The sequence below is a fragment of the Mucor mucedo genome (genome assembly GCF_025094135.1).
Source record: "Mucor mucedo strain NRRL 3635 chromosome Unknown EV154scaffold_7, whole genome shotgun sequence".
NCBI lineage: Eukaryota > Fungi > Mucoromycota > Mucoromycetes > Mucorales > Mucoraceae > Mucor > Mucor mucedo.
Genome location: NW_026252291.1, coordinates 465,511 through 491,163, shown reverse-complemented (window position 1 = coordinate 491,163; position 25,653 = coordinate 465,511). Strand labels below are relative to the sequence as shown.

General features: G+C 36.3%; 9 protein-coding genes across 9 annotated transcripts; 6 read left to right on the top strand and 3 right to left on the bottom strand.

Annotated features, from left to right (window-relative positions):
- Positions 1–1,569: 1,569 nt before the first annotated feature.
- EV154DRAFT_598768 (uncharacterized protein) lies at positions 1,570–3,152 on the top strand. The gene is made up of 5 exons (XM_051607070.1): positions 1,570–1,640; positions 1,696–1,823; positions 1,897–1,945; positions 2,001–2,753; positions 2,820–3,152. Exons 1-5 carry the CDS (start codon positions 1,597–1,599, stop codon positions 3,049–3,051), a joined length of 1,206 nt encoding a protein of 401 aa, XP_051462580.1. The 5' UTR covers positions 1,570–1,596; the 3' UTR covers positions 3,052–3,152.
- Positions 3,153–3,482: 330 nt separating this feature from the next.
- Positions 3,483–4,488, top strand: EV154DRAFT_282259 (uncharacterized protein). Its single transcript, XM_051594759.1, has 5 exons — positions 3,483–3,683; positions 3,742–3,857; positions 3,915–4,035; positions 4,111–4,175; positions 4,275–4,488. The coding sequence occupies exons 1-5, from the start codon at positions 3,579–3,581 to the stop codon at positions 4,309–4,311; spliced, it is 444 nt and encodes a 147-aa protein (XP_051462579.1). The 5' UTR covers positions 3,483–3,578; the 3' UTR covers positions 4,312–4,488.
- A 641-nt stretch (positions 4,489–5,129) lies between these two features.
- On the top strand, positions 5,130–8,123 carry EV154DRAFT_493752 (putative ras GTPase-activating protein sar1; the record flags this gene model as incomplete). The annotated part of the gene is made up of 6 exons (XM_051599828.1): positions 5,130–5,383; positions 5,442–5,575; positions 5,654–5,902; positions 5,958–6,542; positions 6,610–7,788; positions 7,840–8,123. Coding segments are annotated over exons 1-6 (2,444 nt in total), but the record flags the coding sequence as incomplete, so codon positions are not given.
- On the bottom strand, positions 8,094–10,768 carry EV154DRAFT_435754 (glycosyltransferase family 20-domain-containing protein). The gene is made up of 4 exons (XM_051596799.1): positions 10,509–10,768; positions 10,323–10,446; positions 9,997–10,245; positions 8,094–9,923 (listed from the first exon to the last, which is right to left on the bottom strand). The coding sequence occupies exons 1-4, from the start codon at positions 10,696–10,698 to the stop codon at positions 8,186–8,188; spliced, it is 2,301 nt and encodes a 766-aa protein (XP_051462577.1). The 5' UTR covers positions 10,699–10,768; the 3' UTR covers positions 8,094–8,185.
- Positions 10,769–12,183: 1,415 nt separating this feature from the next.
- On the top strand, positions 12,184–13,129 carry EV154DRAFT_412145 (uncharacterized protein; the record flags this gene model as incomplete). Its single annotated transcript, XM_051595498.1, has 5 exons — positions 12,184–12,348; positions 12,400–12,550; positions 12,607–12,671; positions 12,734–12,939; positions 13,006–13,129. The coding sequence occupies 5 exons, from the start codon at positions 12,184–12,186 to the stop codon at positions 13,127–13,129; spliced, it is 711 nt and encodes a 236-aa protein (XP_051462576.1).
- Positions 13,130–13,183: 54 nt separating this feature from the next.
- Positions 13,184–13,868, bottom strand: EV154DRAFT_412229 (aminotransferase; the record flags this gene model as incomplete). The annotated part of the gene is made up of 2 exons (XM_051595503.1): positions 13,184–13,711; positions 13,764–13,868. Coding segments are annotated over 2 exons (633 nt in total), but the record flags the coding sequence as incomplete, so codon positions are not given.
- A 256-nt stretch (positions 13,869–14,124) lies between these two features.
- Positions 14,125–15,355, bottom strand: EV154DRAFT_547817 (50S ribosomal protein L30e-like protein). Its single transcript, XM_051604777.1, has 2 exons — positions 15,229–15,355; positions 14,125–15,024 (listed from the first exon to the last, which is right to left on the bottom strand). The coding sequence occupies exons 1-2, from the start codon at positions 15,229–15,231 to the stop codon at positions 14,227–14,229; spliced, it is 801 nt and encodes a 266-aa protein (XP_051462574.1). The 5' UTR covers positions 15,232–15,355; the 3' UTR covers positions 14,125–14,226.
- A 2,364-nt stretch (positions 15,356–17,719) lies between these two features.
- EV154DRAFT_402942 (uncharacterized protein) lies at positions 17,720–18,346 on the top strand (the record flags this gene model as incomplete). The annotated part of the gene is made up of 1 exon (XM_051595316.1): positions 17,720–18,346. A coding segment is annotated over one exon (627 nt), but the record flags the coding sequence as incomplete, so codon positions are not given.
- Positions 18,347–20,183: 1,837 nt separating this feature from the next.
- Positions 20,184–23,036, top strand: EV154DRAFT_456924 (MCM2/3/5 family-domain-containing protein). The gene is made up of 9 exons (XM_051597387.1): positions 20,184–20,351; positions 20,414–20,540; positions 20,617–20,751; positions 20,810–21,220; positions 21,283–21,708; positions 21,764–22,000; positions 22,067–22,150; positions 22,213–22,322; positions 22,385–23,036. The coding sequence occupies exons 1-9, from the start codon at positions 20,206–20,208 to the stop codon at positions 22,878–22,880; spliced, it is 2,172 nt and encodes a 723-aa protein (XP_051462572.1). The 5' UTR covers positions 20,184–20,205; the 3' UTR covers positions 22,881–23,036.
- Positions 23,037–25,653: the final 2,617 nt, after the last annotated feature.

The following is a 25,653-nucleotide window of genomic DNA, read 5'->3' as shown; positions in this document are numbered from 1 at the left end:
ATCTGAGAAGTTTCTCTTCTCGATCGGTGATATCGTAACTCAGTGGTATAGCATTCTGTATCCAACTGTCATTCGTATATCGTATTTAGGCCAATCATGCAATCTTTTATATAGAAGTATGTACTCGAAGTAGGAGAAGTTGTATAGCAGTATACAAGCGTATGCTGATATGCAACATCAAAGGTTGTTTTAATTTCATAGTTTATTTATTTAGACGATTTGCTTAATTATTCTTTAAGTGGATCGTACCCAAATACGACAACACCCTCAACGGAAACCATTCTTTGCTAAATGAATCGCAATGTTTGAATACAGCAATGTTCGGAACATTGTCTTTTTCCAATTGGCTATTCGACGGAGGATCAATAAGTTTTGGCTTTGCTCTTGATGAAAACAAATAAATACGGCAGTTATAGATTTGACTGCAAGTATACAGTAAAAGATTTCCTCTAGGCACTATAGCTTTGTCGATATACTTTTTGGATTTGATCCCGAACGGGTTGACAGCATCATTGTTCAAAAATTTTACTACTTGTTGAATTGTAGGTATATCATTATTGATTACATCGCAATCAGACGTATGTAGACCACCATTAGGGATGATTCTGAGTTGACAAGAGAAATAATTTTATATTCTACTGATATTGTTGTTGAAGGGAAAGTCAAAGTTTGAAGTGGCACCTTCTAATACTTCATAAACTCTAGTATTGTCACCAATGCTAGGTATAAACGAAGCCATATTGCTATTTAAGCAATAAAATTCCAGGGGAGCCTCACCCATTAAGGAACCTGTATGTGGCAAATATGTTTGTATTATGCGGTGAACAAATGGGGTAAAAGTCAATGATGTTTTTGTACCTTCTGTACTGCTACTTTCCCCATGGCTATGTTTTAAAAGCAAAGGTACCGGTTTTTGCCTAACGTCTGTTAATAGTAGTGAATTAATATTAAGTACTTGACAAGTGAATAAAAAATGTGTGTGAATACTTCTTCTATCATCCACTTGGGATTTACGTTTCATCTTGAGACAAAGTGGCCAAAGTAAAAAGGAAGAAAGATTGTATGTAACAACATTTTTAATTGGTAAATAAATAATTCACTGATCTAAAATTAAATCTTGTGTCAAACAGGTCACAAATAAGGTATTAAAGTAGATACCATTGATTATCGAAATATGAAAATAGACCATATGTAACTGTCTGACTAGGAATAAAGGCATAAACTCCTTTACATTTTTTTTTTTTTTTTTTTTTTTTTTTGTAGGTACAGCATATCCTTATTAGGGGTAACATCTATTACTGTATGATCATTTTATTGTTCGAGCTTATGTCAGCAGACAAGATTCGTCTGCGTATAATTACATATCCCCGGTTGGATCGTAATCTCATGGTTATCGTCCTGATTGAAGCATTTTTATAAGTACTTGGTTACAGCCTCTGGATTGCCATTCAATTGGTTATAAAATCAATTACAGCCTCTGGATCGCATATCTATTGGATTCTGAATATTTTCACGGGCCAATACAATTAGGATCCAGCCAATTTTTTTTTTTCTTTTTTTTTTTTTTTTCCTTCGTGCTTTTCTACAAACTTTTCAATGAGACAAATTACTGACGGTGCAAAGAAATCATTTTCGGCTGTGTAAGTGTGCGACCTAATTACCACCGGCATTGCTTAATTAATTGTAATTTTATAGCTTGACGGAAGGTTTTCTTACTTCACAATTAGTTCATAAACAAAAAACAGAAATTCTTCACCTACGACAATCAAAGAAAGTGATTCGTAAACGAATTTACGAGAGTCAGCCGGAGGTGGCAAAATTAAGTAATGCGATTTCTTTGATTTGTATTTTTTGTTCAACCAACTTTACTAACGCTCCTTAATTCTTGTCTTGCAGAATCTGTAATAAGGGTCGCAGAAGTTAAAAGCGCAAACACAAAGCAGCAGTAAGTCTATTTGCCTTCTAAATTTATTTAAGTGTCACTTATAACAGTACGATAGGCTACAAATATTAAATGATGATCTGGTCAAACAACTGTCTGATGATTTAAAGGACGCTGCAGATATAAAAAGAGTGATGGATCCAAAGTTCTTGACCCCAGAATCATTGGATCCACATCAAATAGTGGATATTAAACCTTATACAGATCAATTGGAAAAGACAGAAAAAGAATGTAAAGTTGTGTCAGACAGCAAATTAGATGTTGTACCTCATGCCAAAGAACTATTCGACAAACTACACCAAATGGACGAACTCATCCTGTCAGATTTAAGGAAATCAGAGATTGAATTTGCCGCATCGTTAAAGCATATGGAAGACCAAGCGAATAAATTTGAAATAGAATTGAAGCACTGGTCTAGCAAGGAAAATATCGAGTACTTGACAGAGGAGAGTTTACGAAGATTGTTAGGCCAAAGTAGTCTGGCGGAGGAGGAAGCCTACTTGAAAACGCATGGCCTGGAAACCATTGTCAAGAAATCATTTGACGATTATATCGGAAAAGAATTTGTTGCTGAATTGGTGCGCCCACGCAACCAAACATTATACCCCACCAAACTCGAATCTCTCCAGGTTAGACACTCCACTACTCGTTCGGCAAAGGTTACAAAACCACAACCAAACAAAATGAAGGAAACATTGAAGAAGATTTCAAAAGAGTCAGATGAAGCATTATCCTCTTTACAAGCAAAACTAAACTCCGACTCGCTCATCAAAACATATAATCAACTTGGGCATGTCGACAATGTCTTATCGTAAGTAAAAATTCATTTTCGTATGATCTGGGAGTTTTTTTTTTTTAACAAAACACGCAATTGTAGAAAGCACACAAAAATCCTGGAATTTTTGATTGCACCGGATGGCCGCGAAAACACAGAAACTTACATGGGGGAGTTGAAGGGAGGCAAGGATATACCAGCCAAAATTTCATTATATGAGCAAAACGTACACCTCACAAACGCCCTCAGAACAACGATTGAACAATATACAAAGAACAGTTTCTCGGGTTTAGCAAAGCGAGTGGACATGCTGGAAAAGAAATACTCTGAATAAGAGAGAAAAAGAAATGCCTAAATACTTGAAAACAGTTTTATTCATAATAAATTAAGAAACCTTGCTATTTGCTTTTCGTTTCTGAAGTATTTACCACACAACTTTTTGTAATTTTTTTTTGAAAAAGAGGAGTCGTTAAATGTAAGGATACTGGCTGTATTCATATACATCTTAAAATTTCATTAAGCACCTTCGAAAAAAAAAAAAAAAGAAGAAGTTTCAATCAAAAGAGTTGAATATGGAGCAATTAGTTCTGGAACTTGACCACGTTGACATTTGACAGTAAGGCACATAATCAAAAGAATGAGGGGGTCTGTAAAAACGGATTCTGTTCTTATCAAGGGATAATGAAGCAGGTCGTGCTCCTAGTAGGGTCCTTGTGTATGATTCTCTTTTAAAAGGGGCCATTAAATACTAAAATGGAAAGAACACTCTCACAGCTGTAATTGCAAACCTTATATGTGTATTTTTTTTTATTATTATTGTTTGTTGTTGCTTTTTTCTCCTTTGTATATACAGCAGTTACTATGCCTCATTTATATGATGAAGACCCTAGATCTACTATTTTAATCATTCCCGACCTGATTGTAAAACCTCAACGAAGCACAGGTGTTTATTTAGCTGGTATATTAGTAAGTTGTACGCTTTTAACAGAGTGCTTGACCATGACTAAAAAAAACCGTATTCAAGTTTTCTTTAGGCTGGTGGATATTTCTTGACGCTTACATTATTTCAATAAAGAGCCCCGAGCCCTTGACTTTAGTTGATTGGATGCCTGGTATTGCCAGTTCATTAGGCCTGCTCATGTCAGTGTTTTAAAATGTTTAAGGAATACGAGCAAAATATGAACTAAAAATGAACAGTATTAATTTCATTGGTAGAGCATACTTTCAGGGCGAGGAACACGTTGAGAGCGTGTGGAAAATGAGAACAAGTCTATTGACGGGTTTCACATTAATTACGGGAGGGTTTGCGGGAAGCCTTGTAGGTATTTTTTTATTGTTATTGTTATTATGAGAAGTGTATATATCTTACTAGGTAAATAACTCCTTCTCTCAGTGTGTTCCAGTCTTCAACAAGATTTATTATAGTGGTATAATTCAAAATTGTTTGATCCTTGCAAGGTAAAATAAACCTTTTCTTCATTATTGCAAAAAAAACACGTTTTGGTGTGTATATGCGTGTGTGTGTGTGTGATATTATTTCTGACTTGTTTTAAACAGTGTCATTATATTTTGGATTATGCAAAATACCTTGTGACAAAACGTGTTAATCACAGGAGTTTTCTTTTTTTTTTTCTTTTTTTTTTTTTCTTTTTTTTTTTTCCTTCCTCCTTTAAGCATAGAAAACTCATATAGTATTTGACGGATGCATTTGGAAAAAAGCATTGCATTAATAAAATTTTTTTTCTTCGTGGGGGAGGGGAGCATTATATCATACAGACTTGTGTTTAAAGAAATTCATGGAGTGAAAATAAGGGGGAAAATATCGCATTGTCAACTAATAAATTTTCCATTGTTTGAAAGAAATAAAAAACAGGTCAAAGTTGAGCACAGACCAAAAATTACTGCTAAGGAGTTATTCGCCATTTCCATGTCAACCTTTTTTTCTTTTCTTTTTTCGTGGCATAATCCACAAAAGGTACTATTTGTAAGCAAACAAATAAATTTTCCCAATCGGAAGCGATAAACCTTTCCAATGAATTTAATTAAGAGCGTCTTTTTTTTTTGTATGTATCGCGAGTGATTAAGAGTCGTTTCAATAAGTATAAGAAGTGTATATGTTCTATCCATACCCAAATTAATTAATAACAACAATAACGTGTAACTCTTCAATAGTATTGACATAAATTAGTACAATGAACCCATTGTTTGCACAAATCTCTTGAAGCATACAACAAAAATATGAATGAGACAACGGACAAATAAAACAAGGGAGTTGTAAAACAAAAAAGAAGGGGTGCACGTTTAATCAAGAGGTAATTATGCACCTAATATCAGTCACAGGCATTGCTTATATTATATCAGTATATTTTGACCTCCTTTTATCCTTCTCTCTCTCTCTCTCTCTCTCTCTTCTTTTTTTTTTTTTTTTTTTTTTTTTTCTTTTCTAAACACACGTATTTCAAAATAAATGGCCGTACAACTTGAAGATAACCGACATAATAGTGGAATGGCGCCAACGTTTGGAGGCATTGTGAACAGAGCAATGACGGTAGCTTCAGCCAAGAGGAGACCTACCTCTGGTTTAGTGTCCAGACATTATTCGGTTTCTGTTTTCTACTCTTTAGCCACAGAACAAGATAATGAAATTGAAGATGAACTTGCTCAAGGTAACCTGAATAATCGTTGTGCAATAAAAAAAAATGCACGGCTAAAATTAGTCTGCAGTTCAAAGAATACTACGTGACCTGAAAACAAATATCTCGTTGCAATCCAAGAATAACTTCCTATTAGAAAGAGATGTGAGATCTTTAGATTCTAGGATAGCTTTGCTTATTCAAAACAGAATGGCGTTGGATGATGTAACGTAAAATAAACAATATACACATGGTCGCGGAACCAATTTAAAATGAATGTCTAACTATCCTATTATCCCATAGCAAAACGATTTGAGTCATATTGAAGAAACAGAGGGATCCCATGTGGATCTCTATTCATCTGATGATAGAAAAATGCACCAATATGGCAACTTGCTGTACTTACTTCAAAGTGAACCACGTTATATTGCGTCACTTTGCCGATTAGTCAATCTGTCAGAAATTGATACTCTGTTACAAACCGTGATGTTTACGTTATACGGAAATCAATACGAAAGTCGAGAAGAAAATCTATTATTAACCATGTTTCAGGTAATATGAAAAAAAAAAAAAAAAAAAATGTTAGTCTAACAACCCAGAAAAAAAGAATGTTTTGGCTGCTCAATTTGAGGCAGCCATTGAATTTGGTTCATTATTAAGAGCCAACACTCCTGTTTCTAGAATGCTAACCACATACACAAGAAGAGGCCCTGGTCAATCATATTTAAAATCCGTGTTATCCGAAAAGATCAATGGACTGATTGAACAAAAGGACACCAATCTCCAAATTAATCCCTTGAAAGTGTATGATGAAATAGTTGCTAAAATGGAACTCGAACGCACTTTACCTCCTAATTTTAATAAAAGCGTAACTCCGGAAGTTGCCGCTGCAAATGAACAAGTACAGGCTATCATCGGACCTAGACTCAAATCCCTCATGGAGGTTGCAAACTCGTTTTTGTCTACCATTATCGATTCGTTACACCAGGTGCCTTATGGTATTCGCTGGATATGTAAGCAGATCAGGTCTCTCACCAAAAGAAAATATCCTGAAGCTTCCGACTCAGCCATCTCTTCATTGATTGGAGGCTTCTTCTTTTTAAGGTTTATCAATCCAGCCATTGTCACTCCACAGGCATACATGTTGGTCGAAGGTCATCCAGGCTTAAATCCTAGAACCACTCTAACTTTGGTAATAACACCTCGCCGTTGTAAAAATGTCATGCATTACTAACAATTTTTTTTAAATCATACAATAGGTTGCCAAAATGCTTCAAAACTTGGCCAACAAACCCACATATACCAAAGAATCTTTTATGATTCCAACCAACCCGTTTGTAAAAGATAATAAGAAGCGAATTCATCAATTTTTAAATGATTTATGCGAAGTTAGTGACTTTTACGAGTCACTTGAAATGGACCAATACATGGCTTTGTCTCGCAAAGACATCTATATTAATATTACACCCAATGAGCTCTATAGCACTCAAACACTCTTATGCCAGCATTTGGATAAATTAGCGCCTGAACCAAAACATCATTTGCGAATTTTACTAAACGATTTGGGGCTTCATAATATACCTGCACAGTTACCACGTCATTTAAACAAGCCTATACAATTACCCTTGTTTGGAAGATGGGACACTTCCTCTCCCGCCATAACCGAAACAGCCAACAATAGCATCACACAAAATGATATCATGTACATGGAGACCAAATCCATCTTTGTTCAGATTATCCGATCTTTACCAATGACAATCAAGACATGGAATATTTCAAGTATTTTAGAGGCCGCTGAGTCAGCCAAAGATCCTCAATTGGTCAATAAAGGTCGAAAAGCGCAAATTTTGTTACAAGAATTGGAGGAAGCAGAAATTATCAGTCGATCAAACCAATATGAATTACTTGTACAAGAGATAAAGCAAGAATTGATCCACTTGGGTGATTTAAAGAACAGGGTTGTTCTGGAGATTGAGTCACTTGAAAAGGTTTTCAAAACCATTGGTGATCATAACCAATACTTGCAAAGTCAGTTGGAGAGCTATAAGGCATATCTGCAAAACGTCCGCATGCAAAGTGGGCGACAAAATAAGATGGGTATTATGAAGACCACGGAGTTCTATACGTCTACAATTGTTTCGACGCCGTCTTTTAGTTCAAACGATATGAGTAGTTGTAATATTCTGCCTGTGATGAATACAGCGGCAACACGAAAAAAGTCCAACAATGGAGTAAATGGGCCTATTAAATTTTCACATCTTCAGCTTGAGAAAGATGGCATCATTATTGAATCTGAAGTTCCTGAATATAGGAGGGCTAATATTTTTTTAATGATCCAATGCCCAATGGCCGGTACATTTATCATTTCACTGCATTTTAAAGGAAGGGATAAACCCCTTTTAGAAATTGATTTAAAGCTGGATGATCTTCTAGAAAAGGTAAATAAAATAGATAATGAACTATAATTGTTTACTAACCTAAAAAAACAGCAAAAGGATCATATTCAGTCACTTGATCTTGAGTATATCAAACTGAATGTAAGCAAAACTGTACAGCTTTTAAACAGGTCCTTCAAATCTAAAGCTAACAGGTAACAAACTTCCCTCTTTTAAAAAGCAAAATATCGTGCAAGCCTGAATTTTTTTTTTTTATTTTCTCAACAGATTTATTTTGGTCGGTTAGGTTTTTTATTAAATAATCCTAATATAGTATACACATTCGTTTTTTTTTAAAGCCTGATTTTATGTGTGTGATTATAATATGTATTGCGTGTATGTTTATTACAAAAAAAAAATATTAAAGTAAATGTGAGCAGGCCGAAAAAGAAAGGGTTGTTTAAATTTGTCCTAATGCGTCTACAAGACTATTCACTTGATCAACATCAGGAATATAGTAATGAGCCTCTGTTTGTTTCTTTCCGACAGTACTTGTAATGGCTTGAGGAATTTCGTTCAAGAGAGAGAATACGACCTCGTCAGTCTTTCCATCACCCACACACAAGATAAAGTCAATAGAAGACATATCCAAATCCTTAAGAATGTTGCGCACGGCTGTAGATTTATCAATAGAAGAAGGACGAAGTTCTAAAGTTTTGTTACCAAGCACAATTGAAAGTGCCATATGACTCAATAGCTTTTCCAGGTTCACTTGTAATTCGGTTGCTTGCCAAGATCCGAATTCTGGATCTGCGTTACGATAATGCCAGGTCAAGTTGATTTCTTTCTCTTCAATAAAGGAGCCGGGTGTACGTTCGGTATAATGTTGGAAAAGAGGTCGAATTGTTTCCTTCCAGCTAGGATCTACTTGTTCCACAAGGCAGTACCACTTATTATCTTCTTCCTTGATTAATTTACCTTCGTTTGATGCTGCTACGGGGTTGATCTTGTCACGGATACTGGCAGGATGTTTGTAGAAACAACCATGTTCGGCCGAAAGTCCGACACCGGTAGATTCAAACCAGCTATCCAAATGATGACGAGAACGGCCAGAGAGAATGTAGACGTATGTATCGGGTTGTTCAGCCAATGTCTTGAGGTGACCCAAGACAGTTTGAGAAGGTTTCGCGAATTCAGGCAACTTGTGTGTAGTCGTTAAAGTACCATCATAGTCGAGTAAAATTAACTTCTTTTTGGTGGACTCCTTTGCTTTGGTAATGACTGTATTGGCATTTAATTGTGGAATGGACATACGCTGACCGAATTCTTCGCTGACACGTCTTAATTCATTGACAAAACTTACACCCCAATACGCAGCTGTATACTTTGTGACATAGCGATACAATTTTTGATGGTTGACCTTACGAATATCCTCGGGCATGGTGACAGCTTCGTGGATAGCGTTTGCTAATTCTTCAGTGTTCCAAGGGTTAACAATGATGGATCCATTCAAGGATTGAGCAGCACCAGCAAATTCGGAAAGGATAAGAACACCATGTTTTTCTTGTTGAGCCGAGATATATTCATAAGAGACCAAGTTCATACCATCACGTGTAGAAGAGACAAGACAGACATCAGCGGCAGCGTAAAGAGCCACGAGTTCATCAAAGGGGATAGAACGATGCATGAAATGGATAGGAACGAACTCTACAGTACCGTATTGACCATTAATACGACCAACCAATTCATTGATAGTACTTCTTAATTGTTGATATTCCTCCACATCCTCACGCGAAGGTACAGCGAGTTGCACAAGTACGACCTTACCTACCCACTCAGGATGTTGACTCAAGAAGACTTCCATAGCATGCATCTTTTGAGGAACACCCTTGATATAATCAAGTCTATCGACACCTACAATCACCTTACAATCACCGAACCGACTCTTTAATTGGGCAATACGGTTTTGAATTTTAGTTTCTTTGAGAGCGTCGGTAAACTTTTCGGGATCTATACCGATAGGGAAAGTACCGACGTGGATATATCGACCTTCGAATTCGACACCATTCGGCATAGTGGATAGACCCAGGATACGAGTACAAGAAGATAAGAAGTGACGAGCATAATCGTAGGTGTGGAAACCCAACAAATCGCTTTCTAAAACGCCCAACAAGATTTCTTTACGAACAGGCAAAATTCTAAAAAGATTTAAAGCAAAATTTTAGAATGCCGTTTTAAAAAAATTAAAAAATTATGTCATGTCTATGTTACCTGTAGATTTCACTACTAGGGAATGGAGTGTGTAAGAACCAACCGATCTTGATGTTCTTCTTGGTGATTTTTCTAAGCATAGCGGGTAACAACATTAAATGATAATCTTGAATCCAGACAAGATCGCCATCTTGTACGATTTTTGCAATAGCTTCAGCAAACATTAAGTTGACTTTTTGATAAGCTTCCCACCATTCTTCATTGAAAGAAATCTCTCCAGGATGATAATGGAAAAGAGGCCAAAGAATACTATTAAGAAACAAGAATTTCAAAAATCGCTAAGTGATACAAAAAAATTATAAAAGCAACAAACAAAATCTTGTTACCTGTTTGAAAAACCGTTATAATGCAAATCAGCCAATTCATTTTCAACAAAGACGGGCATAGTAGATGTTTCTTTTAATAATCTATCTTCAAGATCTTTACGATCATCGTGGGGGACATCCAAACCTATTGATAAAAGGGTTTAATCTTGATGTTTCATATCATTATTAAATGGTGCAAAACCTTACCAGGCCAACCGATCCAAGTAAAAGACATCATCTTCTTTAAACCACTTAATGCAGCTACTAAACCACCAGAGGACATTTTGAAAGCATATTCGCCAGTTTTATCATCCTTGTTGACGGTTACAGGCAATCTGTTGGATACAACTAGTAAACGAAGGTTCTTGTCGTTTTTGGAAACTGTGTTATCAGGCATTGTTATAATTGTTATATACTATGCTTGTTTTGTTAAAGTCAAGTAAAGAATAAACTGTGTATTTTTTTTTCCTACCAAAAATATATGAAGAGAGAAAAGATATGAATCATTTGATAACTCTGGGTAATTTATGGGAACTTTTTTTTTCTGTGTGGTGACTGTGTTTTAGGCTATAAACTGAACTCAGTAGGGGTACGCGGTTCTTTAATTATGCTCTTGCATTGACGATACGATTACGTATTTGTTCCGTTGCGATATCAAGTCAGCAGGGAAAAATCTTTTTGGACCCCATGAGTTTGATCGATAAACTTTTTAAATTAACCACATTAGCCACGTGCGGGAACCGCTTTTTTGCACCATCAAAAGAATATGAAAAAGTCAGGGCCCTGTTGTATTATGAATGGGGGAGTCAAATAAGATATAAATACATATCATCTTCAACCTAAATAAAAAAAAGAGGTCCAAACTTGATATTCTATTCAGTTTAAAATTTCATAATATTTCGGGAACCCGCACATCTTGTGACACTTGGCCTAGGACAAGTGTCTAGATTAATCAATACTCTTGATATGTTTAAATAGACGATGTGGAATATGATAATCGATAATTATCTCAGCCCTCAAGAGAGATGCCACGGGGCCAAGTTGCCAGCATATTTTATTATTAGCAGTTATGTCTCAGTTTATTATTATTGTCTTTATCGGCTATTCCCAAGAGCCATTCATGTAGAGAGTTTGTCAAATCAGCTGTGTCGTATGAGCAGGATCCTCGGATTGAGGTATCAAAATGATTTTGTCACTATAGTATCAGCCTAGGGGAGCAATGATTACATACATACATGCACATCAAGGTTCAATGTTCAGGGAAAAATGGTCTATGGCCAGTTGAAACTAAAACCCTTTTTTTTTTTTGGAGCCTATCGCACGAAGGCATATCACCATGAACAATCACTGCCATTATTGTAGCGCTATTATAAATTCATTTCTTGATACACAAAATATATTGCAGTTCTTCTTAATACCTTATCGTTTGATAATCTTGCTTTTCCCCGGATTTTCCTGTCATTACACTGATTTGCCCTTATATAGAGGGTTATCATTTGCAAGCCTGTGTTATACCAGGCTGATAGAGAGAGAGAACAATCTCTTTTAGAAAGAATTCCGGGACCCTTTTCCTTATTGTAATGATGGGGATTAGATCAGATTTAATTGATACCATGATGACGTTGGTTGGTGCTGTGTTACACTTGCACTAAAAATGGAGATAATGCAGAATTACAAGCCACACTGAAAAAAAAAGTCTTTGATTAAAACAATGCAGACAGACATGGTTGACGACAAAAAAAGACCACTGGAACATGTGGAAACCAAGAGCAATAAGAAGCAAAAGAGTGATACAATCCCTATTCTTCGTGGTCGTTTCAAGCAACGTTGGTTAACCAAACATTCTCACTTGTTGAAAAAGTCGGACGATGTGACAGGACTCATGGTCTCCTGTAGCGTCAATGCTGAAACGCGTGCATTAGGACAGGTATCTACTTGTTTGGAGCACTACATTAATGTGTTGTTTCCTGAACATGAATCCACTTGGACAAGGTTTGAAGGGAAATTAGACGATGACGAAGTTGATATCGATATCGAGGAGGATCCTGTTGAAATTGAGGAAAGCGCCATTAAGAAAGATGACTTGAAGGATACACAGGAAGAGAAGGAATGTCCCCAGGAAAAGAAGGAAGATGAATTAGAGCGTAAAGAAAAGAAATTCCAAGCAATTGATGCTGCTTGCGGTGGACTTGTGTTTTATAGATTTAGAATTAACGTCAAACCCACCGAATTTGTTCTCAAGCTGATGGGTAATCATCTTTAAACCTATCGCTTTCACATATATCAACACAATGTCTGTCTTTAGATCATATCAAGGCATTACCTGACACAGAACGTGAGCAAGAATTGGGCAAACTTAGACATTGCGCTGTAAGTAATGTTGTTTGTATCTTTAAATGTGTCGTGTATATTAATAAGGGATGTCTTGATAGAGATGGATGCCTTTAGACTATATTTGTGCAGCAACCACAGAACGTATCAAGGCTTGCTTCGAGAGAGTTAAAGCTGATTATTTCGAAAATGATCAAGAGACAACAGAAGATACCGTCGCTATTCTTTATGAGTCTCGTAACAACATAATGATTAAAAAGGCGGATGTGATCCAAACTATTGCACCACTTATACCACCAAAATACAAGTAAAAAAAAAAAAAAAACTAGGAATTGCAATGACAAGGAATCTAATTGATTTTACTTAATGATAGGGTCAACCTTACTAAACCAACCTATGTGATTTTGGTGACAGTCTTTAAAAGCGCATGTGGAATCACTGTATTAAAAGACTATTATGAAAGGAAGAAGTATAACCTTGTCTCATACTGCCAATAACTGAACTCGATATGCCTTTCTTACTGAATTAAAACAAACAATTGGGTATCCCTCCTATTCAATAATTAATAAAATTAGTGGATCCCATTCTCTCACGTTTATAGATTGAAATATGTGTACCTTTTGTGCGGCTTTTAAGTCTTCAACTGTAATAATATCTTCCACAAGGTTAGGATGACTTTTGAGTAAAAAAGCTCGAAAGACACCTGGTAATACACCACAACTGACTCTGGGTGTCTTCCAAATAGGTTGACCGTCAACAATGAATCGAATTGCTATGTTGGTAATACTTGTCTCTGTAATTTCGCCTTGAGTATTCCATAAAATTACGTCAAATGGGCCTGGACCATGCCATTCACAACCTGTTCTCTCTCTAGATAAATCATACATCTCACGTTGGGTTGTCTTATGAAGTACGTAAGGGTCTTGGGTGGACACTGCAAACGGCTGCGTGTCTAAAACTACATCAAAGGAAGGCACCATACGCACCGCCTCCTCCAATGTTTCGTTCGAATACTCAGGCACGGGCAATGGTGTATGTTCCACTGTTATTCTAGAGCTTGTGTCCACAAGTAATCGAATCTATTAAGAACCTATCAGTTAAAAACACGAGTCAAATAAAGTAAAAACCTACTCGATGATGAGAGTCATCAAGAGGAACAATGTCATTCAGCTTTTGAATGATGTCTTGGTTTGTAGGTGGACTTCTAAATAAAGCAGAATTGGAACTAGAGAAGTCTGTGATGGCGTTTTGAAGTCTTGTTAAATGTTGCTCGAGAAGATAGAAACCTAACCGAGTTATTAATAAATGCACATGAGGTCTATACCTTGTATGATCGTACCTTTGGAAGGTTCATACAAAATAGTTTCCAAAAGACTAAATTGATTGGCCATAATGTTTAAATGAACAAGAAAGAAAAGGGACTCCAAAAACCCTGTATTTTTTCCTTTTTTAAGCTGTCAAAATTGTACACATTCATGCCGAAAAGAAATTTAAATGAATTAATTTTTTTTTTTATTTCAAACATCTAGAATGATATGAATGGGGTTCCATAGATATACATTAAAAAAAGAGCGAACAAAAAGAGTTAAGGTACTTATTGACGAGCAGCAATTTCCTTGGCTTCCAAAGCAGCACGCTTGGCCATCTTGGCGTTGGACTTGGGACCCATAATTCCACCACCCCAGTGACGACGGACATCTTCCCACTTCTCGGTGAAGTTGGTGTTGACGGCAGAGACAATAGTGGCAAGTTCGGCCTTATCAGCATCAGAGACTTCAGTCAAGACAAGAGCAGTAGCGGTCTTCTTGTGGACAAGAGTACCGAGTCTGGCCTTACCCTTAACAATACAGTAAGGGATACCCATCTTACGACAGAGGGCAGGGAGCCAGAGAACTAACTCAATGGGGTCAACATCATCAGCAATAACGACCAACTTGGCCTTCTTGGCTTCAATAAGAGCAGTGATGTGGTTGATACCATACTTGACAACAACGGGCTTGTCAGTCTTGGCAACTTCCTTCTTCTCAGCCTTGGCAGCAGCGGCGGCACGGAGACGATCACGCTTCTCAGTCTTGGACTCAGGTCTGTACTTGTGCATCAACTTGAAGACTTGAGTGGCAGTGTTCTTATCCAAAACATGAGTGAATTGGTTAAGAGCAGGAGGGACCTTCAAACGTTGGTAGATGATCTTCTTTTGACGTTGAAGCTTGACATATTGAGGCCACTTAACGAAACGAGAGACATCACGCTTGGGTTGAACATCTTGACCAACACCAAAGTTCTTGGGGGTCTTTTCAATCAAAGGGTTGGCAGCAACCTTGGCGGCTTGCTTTCCCTTGACGGGATAAGGAGCGGGAGCAACCTTCTTACCGGTGGACTTCTTGGCGGGGGCCTATATTTTCTGGTTAATACAATTGATTTCTAGACATACATTTCCCACATTTTAAGAATGCTGTGTTCATGTCAATATCGAAATAAAATTGTTGGTTCATCCCATTTTCGTCTATCCATCCATTCAATCATCTATTCATCCATCCATTCATTTGACTCGACTTGAACACAGTATTCAGCACTCATTAGGTTTTTTATACATTACCATATTAATAATCGGATGCACGAAAAAGAGGAGGATTACATGTACGCCTTACTCGCCATTGACTATACCTCTTTGGCCCTCAATACGGATAGCTACTGTAAAATAACTCCGCCATCTGACAGTCACGTAGCTTTTTTTGTGTGGATAATTCCCTTTCAGGGATACATTTTTTATTTAAAAAGGTGTGATATCCTATTTTAAAAAAAGTGGGACGTATTCATGTAGATAAGATTTATAAAAATAAAATGTATCCATTAGAGCTACCAATAAAGCGGAGACTAGTGCCCTTATACCCCAAAAGGCGAGATAGAAACCAACAGAAATCGCAATCGATAGAGTGTGTGAAGTAGCTTTTCTCCGCAAAGTCCAGTAGATGGATACAGTAACAGAATTTAAGTAGTATTTGAGCACAATCGTCCAAAATATATCCAGTACATGAAATGACATTTAATTTACTATAGAAACAGGTTAAAAGTCGTAACCAAGTTGGGGTTTCCCATTGAATTTTCAAAACAAAAAACTTGTTCCACACCCCTAAATTTCCTTTTTGGGACATCCACACCCTTTGTAACATCCAGCCATCCCACCTTTTGAGTGACGGCTTATCATCGTAGCCTTTACTGATTCTCTTTAGCAAACCTTTGAACAAAATAACACGCTCTTCCCTTTCGTTTTAAATCAACCAGATTATAGGAAGTCATCATTTTCTTATATTGACACGTTACAGTTTTATATAATAGGAATCAGGACTAAAATCGATACAGGTAATATCGATTTGGGCAAGACCTTATTGATCATCTGAGAAACTTGGTCTTTTCCTCTCTAAATTGTTTCTAGCCTTGAATGTACGTGTTGATATTATAGTGATGTAAATTACTTCTTTGTGTGGTTTTTGAACTTAAAAAAGTTAATTGTTTGATTCATTGATTCATTGATTCATTGATTTATATTTACCAGTTAAATTGCTAAAACCTTCTTAATACGTGTTTGTACATAATTTTGTAAGTTTATTCGATATGTCTTAGTAGTATGGTCCACTAAGGATGTCATGGTGCTGTTTGCCAGATCACCAAGTTCATTAGCACTGATGCTTTCCTCGACGTGACAGAGCCATTAAACACACTTTTTTTAAAAAGTTTGGGCACCATTTTTGGAAACAACGTTTGGGGTGACTGATGTAAGGATGGAAAGACAGAAAAATTGTATCGAATAGCAAACTTTCTAAACCTGTAAGTCCAATGGCAAGGGCTGATATTTAAATGAAATCTGTTGTAATCCAGTCTTTGATTAATATCCATATTGCATGTGAATATAAAGAAGCCCTTTTTATCTGTTTAAAAAGAATTTTGTTATTTTTTTATTTTTTTTAATGTTTATTTAAAAGGGTAGTAACGACAGAAAATCACTGAAATCCTCGCTTTCATTGTTGTCAGCACAATTCTGGGAATCCTGACCAAGACTGGTAGCGTTATCTCTTCCTCAGTAAAGTATACATTATGTTAAAGACAGGTACTGAATTATTATACATACAGCAATATCTTACTGATTTCCTTTGAGTGTATTTTTCAGAAAATCTCAGTGGGTAATTCTAAAACAAAAAAAGCCTAAAATAATTTAGTCGGAGCATTTCAACACTTGTTTAATTTATGCTTGCTGCAAGAAGATCTCCAAATCGCAAATCATACCAATGATCTATACCCCAAATTATAACAGTTAATAACTAGCATGACTTCGTGAATTTCAAATTTAAATGTACCATATCATTATGAAAACAGTTTCTGGCATGATCGACACAATCTCGATAGGTGGCTTGAAATGAGCTAGCCAATCAATGCTTATCTTGTTTCATGACAGCATTTGAAACCAACCTCTTAAAGTTTTTGGGACACAACAAGTGACAGGTCACTTTTACTATCAACAACAACAATAACAAATGTATTACTGTACAGAACCTATACCTGATTGCAGCGATGGCGACATCATTGCAAATGATTATACCGCATTCAACAAGACAATTGACGATTGCTGGGCCGATCAACAAAAGTTCACGGCGGGAAGAATTTATTTGGCAGTAACAGTCTTTAACGGCGTTGGTATTATTGCCACTACAAGCATATTTATTTATTGTTCATTATTTACATCGGCAGCTCCTTCACTGCAAAAAAGATCGGTACTTGGTACAACACTGGGCGCAATAGGACATTTTATTTTCAGCACATGCATGTTTTTGTCGCAGTCTTTAAATGGATTTATTGGATGTCACCTGTTACTATGGGGATTACTGATTGGATATTATACTTGGATGTTTGCCTTTTGTACCAGAGCATACAGGCTACGGTTTTTGTTTCGATTGAATCGGTTAAAAGTAAAATACCTGCGAATGACAACTTCAGAACGATTTGCTTGTTTAAATGATAAAGATTATAGATGGTATATCAAAAAGAAAGACAGAATCACCATGTCCCTTATGAAACCATATATATTATACGCTTTGACAATCGTCATTATTGTTACCGTTGTTGCTCCATTGGAAATCACTCAGGCCTGTACAATACGTGTTGGGGCTGCATTGTCAATAGCATTTTATGTTAGTTTTATTACTTTTGTAGCGCCTTTTATACTCTACTACTTAAAAGACAACGCAGATGCTCATGGTATCAGAACTGAGCTTTGGATCGATTCAATACTTGGAATACCCATATTTGTTATTTACATCGTATTTTTTACAGTTTTAGCACCCAAAGTGTTGGTACAGGCAGAGTTTAGACATAAGCTATTTACCCCAGCCAATTGGATTGTTATTTACACCGCTGCTGCCCATATTCTTTCGGTTGTCATACCTGTACTCTCTCTACTTCCAATACAGAACGTTTATTGGAATAGACTGCGAAATTCAGTCATTAAACATTGCAGGCTAAAAAAGAGGACTTCCAATGCTTCTGCTCTTGAAACATCTGTCTGTATCCCAGACCTATCGATGGACTCGCTAGAACGCTGTATGTCTGACCCACATATTATGCAGCAGCTACAAGACTTGGCTATTCGAGATTTCAGCTCTGAAAATTTACTATTCTACGAAAAATATCTTGAACTTGAAAACAAATTTAAAATTGAATACTTTCAATTACAAAATGGGCCACGACAATGGAAATTTACGAAAAAACCTCCAACAAATACAGATATAGAATACAAAAAGAATCTTATCAAATACTTATCAACGCCTATACCAGAAAAAATGTTTCCTGCTTTTATTCATTTGTACGAAACATTTATTCGAGAAGATACATCATCCCAAGTAAATATATCCTACCGTGCTCGTCATTCCATTGATATCGCATATCAAAATCTATACCACCATTATCCGGAACTGAGCCCAAGAAAACGCGAAAACATGTTAACCACATCCCCTTCAACAAAGAACTCCATTGAAAGCAAGCTACCCTCACATGAAGACGATACTATATTGACCATGGGTATATTCGAAGTAGCCCGTATTGAAGTTTGTTGGAATGTTTTTAACAGTGTATACCCTAAACTTGTTGACATGTACAATGTTCAACAATAATATCAAATTATATATAATAAAAACATTTGTTTCATATTTAACTATTCCTTACATTCTGAGAGTTTTTACATATGTCTAGTACGGCCATGACAATTGACATTGACAATGATCACAATGTGTATTCTTAGGACACCTCCTAAATGAACCTCTGACTGAGTAAATATATTCTACTCTTGGTTGTAAGTATTGCATTATTAAATCGAATCATGTAACTCGAATACATCAGAAAGCTCGCAAAAAAAAATCAACAGGTAAAAAGACTAACATTGATTCAATTTATTATCTGATTTGTGCCATATGAACGACAAAGTTATCTCTCAAACACCACAAAAACTATGAATCAGACATTCTACTACATCAGTTGATTTGTAGCCAAGCGTTCATTTTCGGAATTTTTTAGTTCCCCATGTATTATATCTATCAGCTTAACATGTGAATAGTTACTAAACATGACCTCAATTTTTTTTCCATCAACGCAAGATAACACAGTAGCAGAGCATATAGTTTCAAGAAACAATGAAACTTCTCATCACTCTCCCCTACTCATCTATTATTTCTGTGTACTACGGGCGACCAGCTCTCCGTTAAACGGTCCCGCAAAACAATTACGCAAACTTACGCCCTTCGAGGAGGAGAGAGTCCCGTTTGAAGCACTAATTGTTTCACTAGAATCTTATATGAGTGTTTCACCAGGATCAATACTAGAATTCTCATAATGTGCTGCATAAAGGAGACTGAACGCTCTATGTCAAACGATGATCATGGCCTACGATAAAGGTGACTATATCAACGACACGATTGCTCGTTTTGAGCAGATTATTCTGTTATCTTTGCTTGTACAACTGTTGGAAATAAGTATAATACTGCACGTTATATTTCCATGACCTGTCAAAGAAGCTAATCGTATTGGTACTCTTTTACATGAAAAGGTGGCTTGCTTTTGCCGATGAAGTAAGCTCGCGGGAGGCAGGAAGCTTACATGTAATATAGTCTTCTAATATAGAATGTGGTTTTTTGGTGTAAAATATGTGATTAACACCCACCAATATTGCTGAAAGTGTGCTTTTTGTTGGGAAAACAGGTCTCCTCAATCCAGCGGTACATTCGGCCAACTCCCAATCTTAGCGAGGTTTTTGATATAAATAATCTGATATATTGAATAAGTTTAAATTTGATTAGAAAAATACATGGGGGCTGTAAAAATACATATGTCAAGAAAGAGAATTTACAATATCTTGTTCTTTATAAGATCTTATGGTAAGTGCAAATGCTTCAACAGCCCGGTTGGTCGAGAATGTGACAGTTTGAAATTTAAACAAAAACAGTCGCTTTGTGACGTGCTTGAGTAAATGGTGATTTTTTTTTTTTAAGACGCGTTTGGTCTTTTTTAATTAAACACAGAAAAGCACAAAATGGCAAGCTTCGGTTGGGATCAAGGACAAGTCTATTCAACCTCTGTACTTCCCGGAGAAGATAGAGTTAACTCTCATTCTGAAATTACTGGACAATTTTTGGAATTTATTCAAAACTTCCGTGTCAATAACAGTTACGTTTACAGGTAATTCTTAGAATATTACGCGCTTATCCTGAATAACTTACCTGCCCCTTTACTCACTTTAGAGACCAATTATCACAGAACTTACTGACAAAGCAATATTTTGTCGAAGTTGACCTTAATCATCTCATCAACTACAATGCAGATCTCGCTAACAAACTATCAACTGCTCCTGCTGATTTTTTACCTCTCGTAAATACCATTTCCACAATGACAGATATAATTGCGACTGACACAAAGTCCCTTTTTTTATTTCTTTCACGATTAGTTCGAAATTGCAGTGAAGGAAACAGCTAAGCGTATCCTATTTCCTAACCCTGTTAAAGCCAGCAACTTGGATGTTCCTGATTGTCAAGTTACACTTAAATCCGATGCTAACGTTGTTCAAATTCGAGAATTGAACGTAAATATATTTAATCGCTATCTCGAACGTGTGTCTGAAACTAACCATTTTGTAATAGTCTGACTTCATTGGTAAGTTAGTTCGCATTCCCGGTATTGTCATCGGTGCTTCTACACTCAGTTCCAGAGCTACACAAATCACCGTTATGTGTAGAAATTGTCGTAATACCAAAACTATCCCTGTTACTGGTGGGTTTTCTTCCATTGTTTTACCCAGAAACTGTGATAGTCCAAGCATCAATGGTACTCCAAAGGATTGTCCCATGGACCCATATGTCATTCTTCACGACAAGTGTAGTTTTGTTGACTCTCAGGTTATCAAATTGCAAGAAGCTCCTGATATGGTCCCTGTTGGTGACCTTCCCCGTCACACCATTTTAAATGCTGATAGATGGCTCACTAACCGTGTTGTGCCTGGTATGAGAACTGTAGTGATGGGTATTTACTCCATTTTCCAGAACAAAGCTGCCGTAAGTAAAAGAAAATACACGCACAGAGTGAGGGAAAGAGTATACTGACTATTTGACCATAGAAATCTACTGGTGCTGCAGCTGTTAGAACACCTTACATCAGAATCATTGGTTTGGAAGTCGATCAACACAACAATGGTCGTGGTAGACCTCATTTCAGTGATGCTGAAGAGGAAGAATATATTAGAATGTCACGACAAACTGATTTATACGAAACTTTTGCTGCCAGTCTTGCCCCCTCCATTTTCGGTAATGGAGACATCAAAAAGGCCATCACATGTTTGCTTTTCAGCGGATCCAAAAAGATTCTTCCCGATGGGATGAGATTGAGAGGTGATATTAATGTGTTGTTATTGGGTGATCCAGGTACTGCCAAATCACAATTGTTAAAATTCGTTGAAAAGGTGGCTCCTATCGCTGTTTATACATCCGGTAAGGGTAGTAGTGCCGCTGGTTTGACCGCCTCTGTTATTCGTGATCCTAGCACTGTAAGTCTTATTTATTTTTTAAAAAAAAAGAGTGGTATGTTTACCTGTTTAATAGCGCGATTTTTATTTGGAAGGTGGTGCAATGGTATTAGCTGATGGCGGTGTTGTTTGTATTGATGAGTTTGATAAAATGCGTGATGAAGATCGTGTAGCTATTCATGAAGCAATGGAACAACAAACCATTTCCATTGCTAAGGCTGGTATTACCACGATTCTTAACTCTCGTACATCAGTTCTTGCTGCTGCTAATCCTGTATTCGGTCGCTATGATGATATGAAGAGCGCAGGCGAGGTAAAACCAATTATATTATTGACATGGGCATGCACTTAATTTTTTTTTTTTTTTTTTTTGTAATAGAACATTGATTTCCAAACTACCATTCTTTCTCGTTTCGATATGATTTTCATTGTCAAGGATGATCACAACGAAGCTCGTGATATGGTAAATATACATATTCAAGGTCATTTTAAAAACCGGGTAATCTGATAAAAATTTACGTGTAGTCAATTGCCAGACATGTGTTGAACGTCCACATGAACAGACAAACACAAGATGCTGTTATGGGTGAGATTGATTTGGATAAAATGAAGGCATATATCAATTACTGTAAAACGTAAGTAACTTTTGATAAGGATATAAAGACTTGGGTGTACTAAACATTTGAAATCAAACTAGAAAATGTGCCCCTCGTTTAACACCTAGCGCCGCCGAAAAGTTGAGTAGTCATTTCGTCAGTATTCGTAAAGAAATGAAGGAGGCAGAAAGAGATACTCAAGTTAGATCCACGATTCCTATTACTGTCAGACAATTAGAAGCTATCATCCGTATTTCAGAATCATTAGCCAAGATGACACTTTCACCTTATGCCACAGAAAAGCATGTCGAGGAAGCACTTCGTCTTTTTAAATATTCCACTATGGACGCAGTCAACAGTGGTGGTGCCGATGGCATGACTCGTAGTGATATTATGTCTGAAGTACAATTGATCGAGCAAGAAATTCAAAAGAGATTACCTATTGGTTCTCAAGTCCCTGTTGCTAAAATTAAGGCCGATTTCTTACAAAAAGGTTATGCCGATGCTGCTATCACTAGAGCATTGACTATTCTTGGTCGTAGAGAGGTATTGTTATTTAGAAATCAAGGAAAAATGTGTCTTAGACAAGCTGTTTAAAAGGTTACAAAAGCTCCCTTTTCTTTTGATACATTTAAATACCTCTATATCTTTGTTTTCAAATATAAATATTATATAGTCCTCTTCTTTTTTTTCTTTCTTTTATTCTTAATACACATTTCCATAAATAATAAATACATTAAACATAAACGAGAGATTCTGTTAGACATTATGGTCTTACCAAAGTCGCACAATAGTTCAAAATGCAAAAGAGTACGTTTTAAGAATACTACAATGTTATGGTACAAGCTTGTCAAGGATCAGAGAGAGAAAATCAAGACAGGACTACCAAATAAAATTTAAAATTTGAATTCACTTGAGTGCCCCTAATCTTCTGTAGGGGCAAGGATTGATGAAACGCTTCTATCAAACTTGTAAATAACAGCTCGCTTCTTCAACTAAACAAAATCCATATCCCTAAAACATTACCCAACATAATGATTTAAGTATGCCAAGAAAGAATGAGCTTTCCTAAATGACGGGTTTAAAAATTATGCACATAACATGTAAAGTTAGCTATGCTGCAAAGTGATATAATGTCAAATCTTTTCTTTAACAATCGACGAGTATAGGACATACAAAAAAACACATATAGATCGCCTATATTCATAAAAAACATTTCGAAAATACAATCACGCCTTCCTAAAAAAAAACTCTTATTTTATAATAATCGTTTAAAGTATATACTTATTCTTACCAGTCATGCCATATAAACTGTATTGAAAATGATGAGAGCCTTAGTGCGGGAATCACGGATGCTAGCGGCGCAGTAATCCCCCTTATATATAATCTGACGATTTAACGATAATCAAAAAGAAATCAACAACTACAAAAGTTGTTTTAAATAACACTTTAATTAGATAAACAAAATACCAATTTTACACTTAAATGGCAGAACAGAACCACAGTTAACATGCTTCTATTGTTCAGTCATTAGGAATTTATCGGACCCGAGTTTTATTATTATTGTTGTTATTATTAGTGACACAGACATTTTATTTATCTCCTAGTTTTTTTTTTTTTTTTATAGTTTCAGACGCGAAACATACTTTGTACAAATATAAATATACCAGTTTAAAATCATGCAGGAGTAGCGGTTTGTTGATGTTCATCAGATGACTTTTTTTCTGTAAAGTCCTTCTTTTTTTGTAAAAGATAGCTACTAAGTAAGGCCATGTTACGCTTAAATTGTTCTAGAACTGGGTTTGGTGTGTTTGTGCTTGATTTTGTTTTGACGTTATCTTTGGGTGGAGGAACGGGTGCACCACTATCAGCAGCAACAGTCTGTTCGTTTATAGAAACTTGTTCTTTGAAGTTATGTTAGGTTAGTCACATAAAATATAACATTGCCCTATTTTCTTACCGACTACAGCAGGATGAGTAGAAGCTGGCTTGAGCCCCTACATAAACCAAAAAAAAAAAAAGTCATTGTGCTGTTTTTAGATTATTCGCTGTTACGCCAACTTTCATACCTTGACACGATTCAATATATCCTTAAATGTTTGGTTTGGTTTTCCCTCTTTTTTTTCTGTAGCCATAGTAGCGGAATTAGTAGTAGTAGTAGTAGTAGTATTAGGAACGTCAGATGTTCCGCCAGTTGTGGTAGTAGTAGCAGTATTATGATGAGCCTTTCTTTCATTGATAGCCTTTTGTGCATCTGAAACGGCGACAGTAACTGTTTGTTTTGCTTTGGCAAATACAGAACTCAAACGTTGTGTTGGGCTTACTTTGGAGGCAGTAGGCGCTTCGGTAGCAGGCACTTCGGTAGTAGACGCTTGGGTAATAATGGGAGTAGTTGCTTCAGTAGTATTGATGGTGGAATCCTCTACATTAATGATAGCAGGTGTCTGATTTTGTAAGGGGGCTTCAATGACGGGAGTAGGAGCCGTGGTAGTGGGTTCAACAGCTGTAGACATGTTTGATTTTGATGTGATTTAGACAATAAAAAAAAGTAAAATAAACAAGAAACAATTGAGTATTTTTATCTATAAAGTTTAGGCCCAGTAGAATCTTGTGATACACTTGTCACAATAACTTAAAAAGACTGTTCACATAGAAAATCCATGACGCCAACAAAAATTGCTTGCATGATCAACCTTTTTTTTATGCAATTACTTGATCTGGCTTAGTTTTTTTTATTTTTATTTTTTGCTGCTGGTGTCATTAAGAATTAGAATCATCATAAAACGCACTGTTAGCACCTTTCAATAATAACAAAATTATGCATAATCACCACAATGTTTCTTATGATTCTTTGTGTGGTTGTGATTCTAGTATTAACAGGCGTACATAATACATTTCTATAAAACTACTGCATTATACATGCAATTAATTTTTTTTTACCCACCATCATTCCAACATGCAGAATCACCAGGTTAAAAAAAAATTTACATTTAGTATCAATAAAATGTATCTCCTGACTTCCTACTCACTCATTCATATGTAAAATAGCGTATTCACGTAACGTGCCTGTTATCTATCTGGACCGTGATAGTTACCTTAAAGTATATGAACATTTATATTTGGGGTTTCACCAATGATCGTTCTTATGGTAAATATTTTGAGCGCCAAGCATCCCCATGAAAGGCTAGAATTCTGAATTATCTTGAGAAAATCTTGAACTCCATAACCGATTAGTACTGAGCCGTATCCCTACACGGGAGTGTATAGCCTCGATTAAGACACACTTTTCTCATGATATCAGAAAGTCTTTTGTCTTCTTTTGGTATCATTTTTGTCAACATGTTAAAACTATGCACCATGTGTAAGGCCT